Below are 12,019 nucleotides of genomic sequence, written 5' to 3' on the forward strand. Positions count from 1 at the left end.
GTGCTACTTTTGCTGATGTTTTTCATTCTGTAGAACAGGGGTCTTCAAACTTGGCGTTTTTATGACTTGTGGACTTCAAGTCCCAGAATTCCTCAACCAGCGTGCCTGGCTGAGGATTTCTGGGAGTTGAAGTCCACAAGTCATAAAAGAGCCAAGTTTGAAGACCCCTACTGTAGAACCTTAGGATATGGGGAAGATTGTTGAAGTTGTGAAACCTGTCACTTTTAATAAAGTTTGATTCTTCATGTCTAAAAGAAGCAATAATGGAAACTTGCTTTAATAAAAAAAAGTTCTTTGAATCCTACAATGGATAATTTCCAATTAGTTTTCAGTACTCTTTTTGAGAGGGGGGGGCAAGTGCTGTAATATGTATAGGTAGTTCTCAACTTATTATTGTAATTGAGCTCGGAATTATGGTTGTAAGTCGTGCCAGTTGTTAAGTAGGTCATCACATGACTGGCCTGATTTTACCACATTGTTTTGCAGCAGTCATTAAGCAAATGTGGTGGTTGGAACCCACACTTTAGTTCGTTCCTCTTTGTGAAGATTTGAAAAGTGATTGGAGTTTCTGTTAATTCAGGTGCCTCAGCCAGAATGTTGACAATGGTTAGTTACAGTGAGCAAGTGACCTCTCTTGTTAATATCTATGAATTTGATTCTGTATACAATTTAAAATGCTATCAACCACATATAGCTTGGCATCAGGCTACGTGACAATTACATTGACCCTTATAGCAGCCATCTTGTTTTTAATTTGGCCAACATTGGGAACAGATTCATTGAGATTATGGAAAACTTCATGGTGGTTGTTTGCAGGCTTTGGAAATCCCTACCATAGAGAAAATGTTGGATTTCCCCCCCTTAATTAAGCAGCCTTTCCACCTGAGTCTAGGTAGATGCTATCAGTTTTAAATTATATTCAATTATATTTTTACTTGTGCTTTCAATTATCTTTTATTTTGATAGTCACCTTGGATATTATTTCTGGCAGAAAACAAAGCATAAATACAATGTAAATTACTGCTTGGGGAATTTTACTAGTTTTGCTAATAATTTAAATCAGTACAGAGAAAGTATAATGGCATTTTTATGAATAAATTACACATAATTTTTTTATAAATTGTTATTACTAAGTACATTTCTGAAAATAAATAATTATTGATCTTTAGTTGTATGCTTCAAAAAACAACCTTTTTTTAAAGGCAATAAAATACGGACATGTAGCAATGACAATGGACATTTTTCATCAACATCTGTATAACTTGGAACAGAAGTAATAAGAATGAGAAATCTTTTGTAATCAGAATTTACACATGTAGTCCTTGATTCAGCCAAAGTCAAGCACTTCTAATTTGCTTAATTTTAATAGAATTTAAAAAGTTCTTAATTTCTTGCTACTGAATTGTCACTCAGATTTAAAACTTGGAAAAAAATATTCATCTTAATTGGGTTGCTTTGAATATATTTATATAGAAGTCACATGCAACTTGTCTACTACCTATTGGGAATAATCTTGCCAAAACAATCTGAAACAGAAAATAAGCAGTTTTAAGAGCCCGGATGGTGATGCTCAGTGAATTGAAAACCTCTTAACTGGATGCAGTTAATGTTGATATTTTGAAGGGCTCTTTGTTTTAAAAGTTTTATTGCATTCATTTGCAACTATTCCTATAGCCAAAGTTCTGTTCTAGCCTTTCACAAAGGGTACTCTCTGAACTAGCAATTCTAGAATTCCTAGACAGATGGTAAGAAATTTAGGGGAATGTCATTCCATATCTAGAAGACACCAAATTTTAGAAGGCCATTTAATCAATTGTTCCATTCCCTGTCACACAATTAACTACTGTTCTTAAATAATAAAGAGTTTCTTGGGGTGGAGAGCAAGACTGTGCCCATTGACTTTTATTTCACCATCCTTTAATAGAAGGCACACTTGTGGAGAAGACCCTTTTTTATACATCTACATTCTGACCATGGACCATGATGCATGGAGTCTGAAAAGCTGTAAACTCAAAATTCTACAATAGAAATGGAAGTTGTATACATGATTAATGGTCAGTCAGTGTTTCAGTCAATCAATCAATCAATCAGTCAATGTTTTTTTGAAAATGTAGAGAAGTACATAATTAATGGTCCCTTTCCCTTCCAAGTAACTAAATAAATGATTCTTTTAAAATGTGGACAAACCTCCATAAACTGGGTTGTGCATATCTACCACATAGACACATTTTAAGTTACAAATTTCTTCTTTAAAAACATATTAACAATTTGTAGATTTCTCTTTTAACATAGTCTGAACAAAATTATCAGCTCGATTAGATCTTTTAATCGTATTAATTAACATGGTGATTTTCAAGAATGCTGTAGCCTTTAGGATTGCCATCTTTCTCCTGAGAAACTTGAAGATAGCCTACAGCTTGTCCTCAAGATAGGACCGCAATGGTTGCATTTCACAATGGCTGTTAAGTGAAGCATTTCACTTAACGATCCCACTACCCTGCTCTTCCCAGTGAATTGTTAAAGAAATGTGCAGTTTATTAAACAGAGCATGGGGTGCCTCAGGGGTGGAGTCCTAGAACAGGCCCAGGTCTGCGTTTCTTCTGCTTCCTGCCCCTTGGATCCTCACAGGCCTTTCCCCACTGCCAATGGGTTCCTCCAAGCTTAAGCCTGATTCCCACCCCAACAGGCCAAATACACTCCTCCTCACCTTTTGAAAAGCTTTGAGGCTTTCCAGAGTGCTGGAATGGATTGCTTTATCTTATGGCCATGTGCAGAGGGATAAGGCCAGTGGGAAGTAATTGGGAGAGGAAAATGCTTGCAGGGACCAAGTGGGGAAAGAGGAAGATAAGCAGGGGCACTGCAGTGTCCCTGTGGATGAATGAACATGGGGACTGCAGCAGCCATACCTTCAGGACTAGGTCATAAGTAGCTTTTGGGGTATCTGCCATAACTTCAAATGGTTGTTAAGTGACCGATTGTAAGTTGAGGACTACCTATATTATTGTTAATCTTTTTTGCAGAATTCATCTAGAAGACATAAGCCAAAGCGTGCTGCTGTACATGACAGAAAAGCTTGGCTATAAGAATAGTGATGTGATCAACACTATTCTTTCAAACAGAGCTTGCCACATGCTTGCCATCTACGTCCTTCTTAATAAGAAGCTAGAGCGCTATACAACAGGCACAAAAGTAAGTATAATTTTGGACGATTTGTTGAACACTACAAAGTTGAATAGAATGACAGGAACCAAATTGGAGATATTAAGAAATAAGCACAATATGCATGGGAAACGCTACAACTGTGGGGAAAAAATCTGAACCACCTCAAAATATGAAGAACTTTAAGGGAACAGCGTTTAAAACTGGACATTTTCACTAATCATAGATTGCTGAGCATCTCTTGTAAGGAAAATTAGGGAATGGAATGGAATATCTGGGAGGAAAAAACATAGCTGATTTGAATAATTAAGAATATCCTTGGGCAAAAACTACTTTTGTTTCGAAGCCTCTAATGAAAGCTTTCTCTGTACATAAAAGCCTTTTTCCACGGGTCTATTCCACTATGCCAACATTTCTTTGTTCTTTATTATGACAAAGAAATTTACCTTAGAAAGGGCTAGTTTCTTTTTTCAAGTTACAGGGAACAGTGAAGCTATAGCAGGATCCAGTGAAGCTGTAGTCTATTGGGGTAAACTGGTAGACTTCAGTTGAAATAGAGCTACTTTGATTCTACCTGCTTATCACATGTATATTTTCAAACAATTTAATCCAGTCAGGAAATAAATAGATTTGAGCAGCACGATGAATCAATTAATAACTTATTAGATTGTGAGGAACATAGATATTTTTTCTGTGTATGCCATGCTTTTTGTATTAACTTTTTTAATAAAATAAAAATAGAAACAAAAAAAAAGAAAAAAATAAGAAACATAGGGCAGTTCATGGCTGATGTTTGCCCTTGCTTCCTTAGTCTAATCCGTTTAAACAAAACAATTCTCACCTCTGACCTCATGCAACAAATCTTTTTTCATTTGCCCTCCAGTACCTCCAATACAGGTACAGTGTCTGTTCCATTCTTTCCATTCCCTTTCTGTATGATTACTGGGGAAATTCCATAGTGTGACAAATACTTGATTTATTGTGTTAAAAACTCAAGTGCAGTAGATGGAATTTTCCTTGCAGCATATTGCAGCATATCACTATCACATCTATCGCAAATGCTTTCTGACTTGATCTCTTCCAGGATATTTCAGCCCAATTCTTCTCCCTTTTCTGCTTCTCTTTTCATGTTTATTTCTCTAGTCAATGTGCCATTTTAATCCTGAGTTTATTATTACTATTATCATTGATGAAAGTAGATAAATAAATCCTGTCATGTACAGTCCCTACTATCATTTGCTTTTATTTCTGTTAGAAGTCATCATTTGACTTCAGTGTTAGAAGGAATGGTACTTACCTTTTAGGGCTATTTTCCTATAAAATAAAATCACTGTACTGTATATCTTACATTTGAATAAATTTCCATTGCAATAAATCAATATTTGATTCTTAAATGATATGTCTCTGTGTTACAGAAAATGATATGTCTCTGTTACAGTGAATATCTTATTAGTATATGATTGATTGATTATGTGCTGTTATGTGGATGTCTTTGCTTAGCAATCACAAAGATTTTCTCTAATATAATAATATACAGTATATCACATTATATTAAGTACCTGAACCAAGTACTTTTAAAAAACAAAATATAAGTCATTCAGATTTTGTAGGGTTTTTTTTGTAATAATGGAGCATATCTTTTTAGTCTATCAAAAATGGCTAAAAGACTCATCTAGTCCAGGGGTCCCCAATCCCCGGTCCATGGACCAGTACCGGATCGTGGCATGCCAGCAACCAGTCTGCACAAACAAGGAAAGCCCCATCCACAGGATGCAGGCAGCACGCAAAACCATGCCCCCTCCAGTCTGTGGAAAAACCTCTCTCCACGTAACCAGTCCCTGGTGCCCAAAAGGTTGGGAACCTTTGGTCTAGTCAATTAGTTGGAGAAATACTGCCAACTTCTTGGCCTTTGAATTGGCTTTTGATTTATTAGATTTATTTTTGTGAAACATGAGATATGAGACCATTAATAAGGAAATTTGTTATAACCTCTCTGCCCTTGGGAATAATTCCTGTTAATCATATTGGGATGATTTTGAGGCTTTTTAATTTAAATATCAAAGGAATCGTCCGAACTCAGTTTTTGAAATGCTATGCTGTACTTGCTTTTCCAGCTTAATTGCATTGCCTAGTTTATATGAATGGGAAAATGATAAATGTTATGTGTTAACTCATATAGTAATATATTTAATAATATATAGTAATATATATTATTATATAGCAGTGGTTCTCAACCTGTGGGTCGGGACCCCATTTGGGGTCGATCGACCATTTCATGGGGGTCGCCAAGCAAGGCTGTCCGCCATTTTTTTTGTCCATTTTTTCCTCCTTTTCCGGCGGGTGCCTTACCTCCCTTGGGCTGGGCCAGCTGGTGGTTGGCCTGCTCCGTCTCTGCCGCTTGCCAGCTACGCCTCGGCCGGCGCAGGGGGCAGAACCACGCATGCGCGGCGCTCCCGGGGAGGGAAAGTCCTTGACTTACGACCGGTTGGGTAGTCCTCGACTTACGACCGGTTTAGTCCTCGACTTACGACCGGTTTAGTCCTCGACTTATGACCGGTTGGGGTCGCGGCATTAAAAAGGTTGAGAACCACTGTTATATAGTAATATATTTAATAATATAGTTATTTATAGTAATATATAGTTATCTATTAATAATTAGTAATATATTTAGTAATATAATATGTTTAGTTATTGATTTGTAGCAATTTCTGAATTTAAAAAAAGCCAATATTTGTTGAGCTAATTTAACAAAGTGATGCATAGAATGAAAGTAATACATATTAAATGTGTAAATATATCTTTCCTAAAGTTATATCCTAATTTACAGTTCATCTTTGTCTTCTTTTTTCATCTTTCTAGAAAACTGAAGCTTCTGATAATATGTGCACTAATCAGTTTTGTCGGTTAGAAAAATACAAATCCAATAAGGATTCCTATGAGGTAAATCTTTTACTTTAGTCATTTGGAGCCAGATAGTATTTGGACTTCCCACTGGTTATTACTGTAAAGCAATAGACTTTTGATTTAACAAAGAAAACAAAACTAAATCCATTCCCAGATGTTTAGTGACTTTGTAAAAGTTGTTTTTAATTGATAGCCATAAATGTTGAATGAATGAGATTTATAAAATGTTTTGCTCCAAAAAATGTCATATCGTGTAATATCAATCATCTATATCAACTATATCTTTAGCCACTCGTTCTTCCATTGTATGCAGAATAGTGGTTATTATCAAGATTTACAAGGCATAAAATAATTTTAAAGGGGAAAATTAATGGGAGGGAGGATATTTATTCCAAAATAGTCCAATAACAATTCAGTGACACGCAATGATAGAGGGCAATAAAGTGACAACTGATGAAAGAAACATTGGGAAATAATGAGTAAGTAGTCAGCTTTTTAAATATTTGTGTGTAATTTTGAATTATATTGATACAAATAAAAAGCAGCCCTTCATTGATAAAATATATTTTTAAAATATGATATGCCACTTAAAAGTTAGTCTAAGCTTCTGTATAGATTAGAAATGAACATAGTTTCTCTCTGGCAACAGTCCAGAAGTGCACTTCTCTTTCTGCTTCGTTTTTCCTGAGAGGAATTTAGTAGAATCTGCCCTTCTTTTCCTAGCTTTCTCTCCTACCTTAATCTGGCTATTGCCATTAAAATGCAGCTCCCAGCACTTGCAGAGAGAATAGATTTCAGATTGCTGCAATAGAACTAATAATATTACGAAGTTGCCAAAATTGTTTTAAATACTCAGGCAATTAGACAGTGTTGCTTTACCTTTTTCTGCACATAATTGTCCTTGCCATAAAACAAAACAAAAAATAACAGCACAGCCCCTAGGTATTGAAAAAAATTACAATTAATAGAACAACATAACAAAATAAAAAAGTATTTTGTTCATAAAAGGATTGAACCCTTGTTCTTGAAAAAAAGTTTTCATTGTATGTCATATCCTGCTTCAGTGCCAATTTTGTTATTAGTGCGTACTAACTAGCGGCTTTTAGGGTCCTAAGGTTCTTCCATTTATTTTGAAAAGTATTCTTCAACCATTACACACAAAATGTCCTTTTAACTTGCATTTATAGACACCCTGTTGTGATTTGTGAACAGCTATTCTGAACATAAGAGATGCTTGAAAGTGCATCTGTGTATTACCATGGAGATGGAGGCAGACATCATGTAGAGTTCTGCAGTACCTTGCCATAAAATCAAAAACTGCAGAAAATGCAAAGGGAAACCCTTTTCAGTAGTCCTCACTGGATTAACTTAAAGGACTTCCTGGGTGAGCCATTATCTTTCTTTTCCATATGTGAAAGAAATCGACTCATATCACAAATTGATCATGAAGATGGATTAGATAAAGATTATAAGTATGCAGTAGCAAGTAGACTTACAGTATATACTGCTTCATAGTGCTTTACAGCCCTCTCTTAAGCAATGCTATTGAAAGGTGCAATGTAAAATACTGTTAATAATACTGTCGAAGGTCTGTTTACTACTTTCAATATTATTTTTGAAACTTGTTCTCTGCAGGACAGCTTTTCAAAAATTTTTGAAAATACGTTTTTCTAGAAAGTAGCAACTCCTTAATAATGGGATCATGTGACTCCATTGCAGTGGCAGCTGCACTGGTTCAACCAATTCAGAGCAGTATTGTCTGCTTTTAACAGTCTGTGTTTGGCACCAAATTATTTGGACAGCCACTTCCCATTCAAAATACTCTGCTTGTTGAGAAATACTTCTCATATGTGCATGTGCAGGTTGTTAAAAAAAAACACCAAGAAAGACATAATAGCAGTCTACAAATACTTAAAAGAGTATATCACATGCACCAAGTAATGAATCTGTATTGAAACTAAAGATAGGATGTTGTTGTTAGTTGCGAAGTCGTGTCTGACCCATCGCAACCCCATGGACAACGTTCCTCCAGGCCTTCCTGTCCTTGACCATCTTCTGGAGTCCATTTAAACTCACGCCTACTGCTTCAGTGACTCCATCCAGCCACCTCATTCTCTGTCATCCCCTTCTTCTATTGCCCTTAATCTTTCCCAGCATTAGGCTCTTCTCCAGTGAGTCCTTCCTTCTCATTAGGTGGCCAAAGTACTTGAGTTTCAACTTCAGGATCTGGCCTTCTAAAGAGCAGTCAGGGTTGATCTTCTTTAGGACTGACCGGTTTGATCGCCTTGCAGTCCAGGGGACTCGCAGGAGTCTTCTCCAGCACCATAATTCAAAGGCCTCAATTCTTTTGCGCTCAGCCTTTCTTACGGTCCAACTTTCACAGCCATACATTGCAACTGGGAAAACCATGGCCTTGACTATACATACTTTTGTTGGCAGGGTGATGTCTCTGCTTTTTAGTATGCTGTCTAGATTTGCCATAGCTTTCCTCCCCAGGAGCAAGCGTCTTTTAATTTCTTGGCTGCAGTCCCCATCTGCGGTGATCTTGGAACCCAGGAAAATAAAATCTGTCACTACCTCCATTTCTTCCCCATCTATTTGCCAGGAATTGAGAGGGCCGGATGCCATGATCTTGGTTTTCTTAATGTTGAGTTTCAAGCCCACTTTTGCACTCTCCTTCGTCACCCGCATCAAGAGGCTCTTTAGTTCCTCTTCACTTTCTGCCATTAGAGTAGACAGTACCAAAAAGCAAAAAAAAAAAAAAAAAAGATAGGATAGGATAGGATAGGGACCAAATTATTGATATGAAAAGGCTTAAATATAGGGAGAATTTCCTGATGATTAAAGCTATTAAGTGGGAGAATAATCTACTTAGATCTGGAGTAGACTTCCTCCGCTGGAGTTTTGCCAACAGGTTGCAAAACCATGTCTCTAGGCTGGTTTAGTAGATTTCTGCATGAGCAGGAAACTGGCCCAGATCACTTAGAAATATGGCGAACATATTTTCTTGGCAAACTTGAAAAAGGGAAAAATCTGAAAGAGGTTCATAAAAATTGTTTTTGTTTATAATTTTGTTTTACTAAGGACAATTCATGAGCAAAACCAAGAAAAGCTTTCCCAAAATGCATATTCAAATAAAAATTTCTAAAATCAAGCACTATATATATTTATTTTTAAAAAAACAATTCAATTTCTATATTTTTCATATGAATGCGAAACACTGTGCATTAAATGGTACCATTAGTACAGTAAAAGTTAAATGATCAAAATAATGGACAAAAGTGAGTTTTTGAAAAATATATCTAAAAGACAATTTTAAGAGGATCTTCAATAAGTACTGTACTTGCTGTTCTAATTAGTTATAATTTCTCTGTTTTATTTTTGTTTTTGTAAGTTTTGCCACTCTCATTTGTTGTGGGCTATTTAGAAATGTTTAGATAACTTTTAACATGTTTTAAAATAAATAAATATAGTCAGTTCCTGCAAATGAAAAATATTCTCTCTAATTGAGGCTTTGAAAGGTTCCTGAAATCATTTTGATGTGATCAAGAAAGCTACAAACATGATATATTTATCACCATTGATCTGCAACTTTTTGAACTCTGGATGTTGCTTTTAAAACTTTTTAATCCTTCTGAAGTGCCTCTGGCAAACCATTTTTATGTGTGCTTTAAATCTGAAGGACAAAAAAACCAAGGAACAAGAAGCAAAAGGTGACCTTACTCATCCGTTTCTGAAGAAATCTGAGAAAAGTCTACCAACATACAAAGAGCCTTCCTCCTGCCTTACAACGCAGATGCAAAACAAAAAGTCTCTGCTAAGTGATCGAAGAGCAAGTCATGGAGGATTGCCTGAAAGAGGTATGTGTTGGGCGTAGCATTTCCCAGACTAATGGGGCTTTTACTATTTGAAGGGTAGCTATTTGTACTCTGTTCAAAGTTCAGGTGTGCCCTCAGTCCCAAAATAGTTACACCCTTGTCACTGGGTAGTCAGAAGTATGCACAAAGGAGTAAGTGGCACATTGTAAATTGAATTTTTGTTATGGTATTATATTTTCATATTCAGGAATTGGGTTTTAATATTGTCCAGCCCCAAGTCCTTCCATAAAGCTTTTTTTCTCACCCTTATTAAGCAAGTTCTCAATTAAAGCTTGCATTCTGTGAGGGGATGGGGGTTAAAAAAACTAATTTCCCCTAGTGGTTTTTCATTTGACGCTTTCTGCATTACATCATAGATTCTCCTAGTAATTTGAATCCTTTCTATGAAGGAGCAACGGGCAAGGTGGGCTGTGTCACCTCCTACTCTCTGGAATACCTTGAAATTCAGCAACCAGTTCCAAGAACCCCAAGACTTGGGAAACGGCAAGATTCACCTCAACAAGAGCCCTCAAGTCCTGGCAGTCAGAATTTGGATTCTCCTTTGATTCTGAACATTGTACATTCTTTTGAAACTGGTGATCGAGAGGATCAGATAGACCAAGTCTCTCCATCTCATCAGTATCAAATGCTTAGCTCACCAGTAAATTTTGGTCGAAGAAGTTCCAGTGAAAGAACACTGTCTCCCCTCTTCCAGCCTGGGGGCACTTCTCCCAGTCCCACTAAAAGCCCAGGGCACCCCACTCAACTTTCATTTACATATGATGAAAAAAGCAGCTCTTTCAAAGAGGAATCTGTCTCTCCAACGCAGCTGAATGTCTCCAATCCTTTGGGGAGCCCTAATTGTGTGAAAAGTAGAGGCCGATTCCCCATGATGGGCATTGGACAGATGATGAGGAAAAGGAATCAGTCAGTGGGATCTCCCACAGAAAAGTCTCTGGAAGCAAGAATGCCTCAGTTGCAACAAATGAGCCCCACACAAATTTCATTCAGTATCACAGATCCTATAAATGGCCAGTGCTGAGCCATTTTAAAAACCTCAAATTATTTAGTGCTGATTTTGGAAACCCTTCCATCGAAACTTACATTCACTTTTTTTTCTGTACAGTTTGTCATTGTATCTAATAAGATAATCAAAAGCCCAACTATCGTGGCATTTGCTCATGCAGTTGACAAAAAGATAAGTATGTTAAGTGATGTAAAGTGGTTTTTAAAACCTACATAATCTCACATAGGTAGCGTTTGGCTGTATTCTTATATTACCTATATATATATATATGTAAACAAGAACACTCCAGGTTAACAACGTGATTAAATGTTGAAATATTAATTGGCTAGAATGCTACTTTTACTTCTGAAGCTATGATTCTTAATTTGTGCTTTTCTGACACCAGTGTTATTCACCTCATGGAGAGGAATTTTAAAAAAATGTACCTTTTCCCCCTATTTCTCAGACAAATTTGTCTTAGGTACATCCAGGAGAAAAAAGAAATGTAGCAAAAAGAACTTGGAATAAAAACACAAAGTTACACAGAATGAAACATAGGAAAAAAAAGCAATTTTTACTGTATCTTAAGTATTACATCACTTAAAATCTGTATTTTTTCTAAAGAGAAGGCTGATTTGCAAAGAGATGCTACTGAAGAGAGATACAATCATCTTAAAATAAGGAAATCTGTTTTCAGATTTTATTTTCATCACAGGACTAGCCATACTTTTAAAAAGGCTTATCTTTTTTGTATAGTTGTACTATTTTGGTGAAACTGTCCATAGAAAAGCTATGTTAATTTCCGTTTTAGTAAAACAGTGTTAAATATACTTGAAAGTGTTGCTGGAAGACTTTGCACTGTATTAAGAGGATGTGAACCATGAACATATCAGTTAGCCATTTACAAAAGTAATGATCGGAAATTTAGTTGGAGTATAAAAAAAAAATCAATATCATGAACCAGAAAGACTAACTTTTTGTGAAAAGCAAATATTTTCTGTATTTTGCAGTTCTTTTTATTTCACAGTTTTAAAAAATGTCAACATAAGAAAATAGGCTTCTGTGCAAATATTTGGCTGGATTGTTGATCATA

The 12,019-nt window shown here is 36.1% G+C and overlaps 1 protein-coding gene across 1 annotated transcript in view; it reads left to right on the forward strand.

Annotated features, from left to right (window-relative positions):
* The window catches only part of HUNK (hormonally up-regulated Neu-associated kinase), a 46,570-nt gene extending 35,361 nt beyond the window's left edge, over window positions 1-11,209 (forward strand). Inside the window, exons 7-10 of the mRNA XM_015819342.1 lie at window positions 3,021-3,189; window positions 6,019-6,099; window positions 9,746-9,923; window positions 10,298-11,209. Of these exons, the coding sequence (XP_015674828.1) occupies window positions 3,021-3,189; window positions 6,019-6,099; window positions 9,746-9,923; window positions 10,298-10,962 (1,093 nt within the window). The 3' untranslated portion in view covers window positions 10,963-11,209. The remainder of the gene's footprint in view (window positions 1-3,020; window positions 3,190-6,018; window positions 6,100-9,745; window positions 9,924-10,297) is intronic.
* Window positions 11,210-12,019: the final 810 nt, after the last annotated feature.

Source organism: Protobothrops mucrosquamatus, unplaced genomic scaffold (assembly GCF_001527695.2).
Source record: "Protobothrops mucrosquamatus isolate PMUCROS unplaced genomic scaffold, P.Mucros_1.0 scaffold_149, whole genome shotgun sequence".
NCBI classification, from domain to species: domain Eukaryota; kingdom Metazoa; phylum Chordata; class Lepidosauria; order Squamata; family Viperidae; genus Protobothrops; species Protobothrops mucrosquamatus.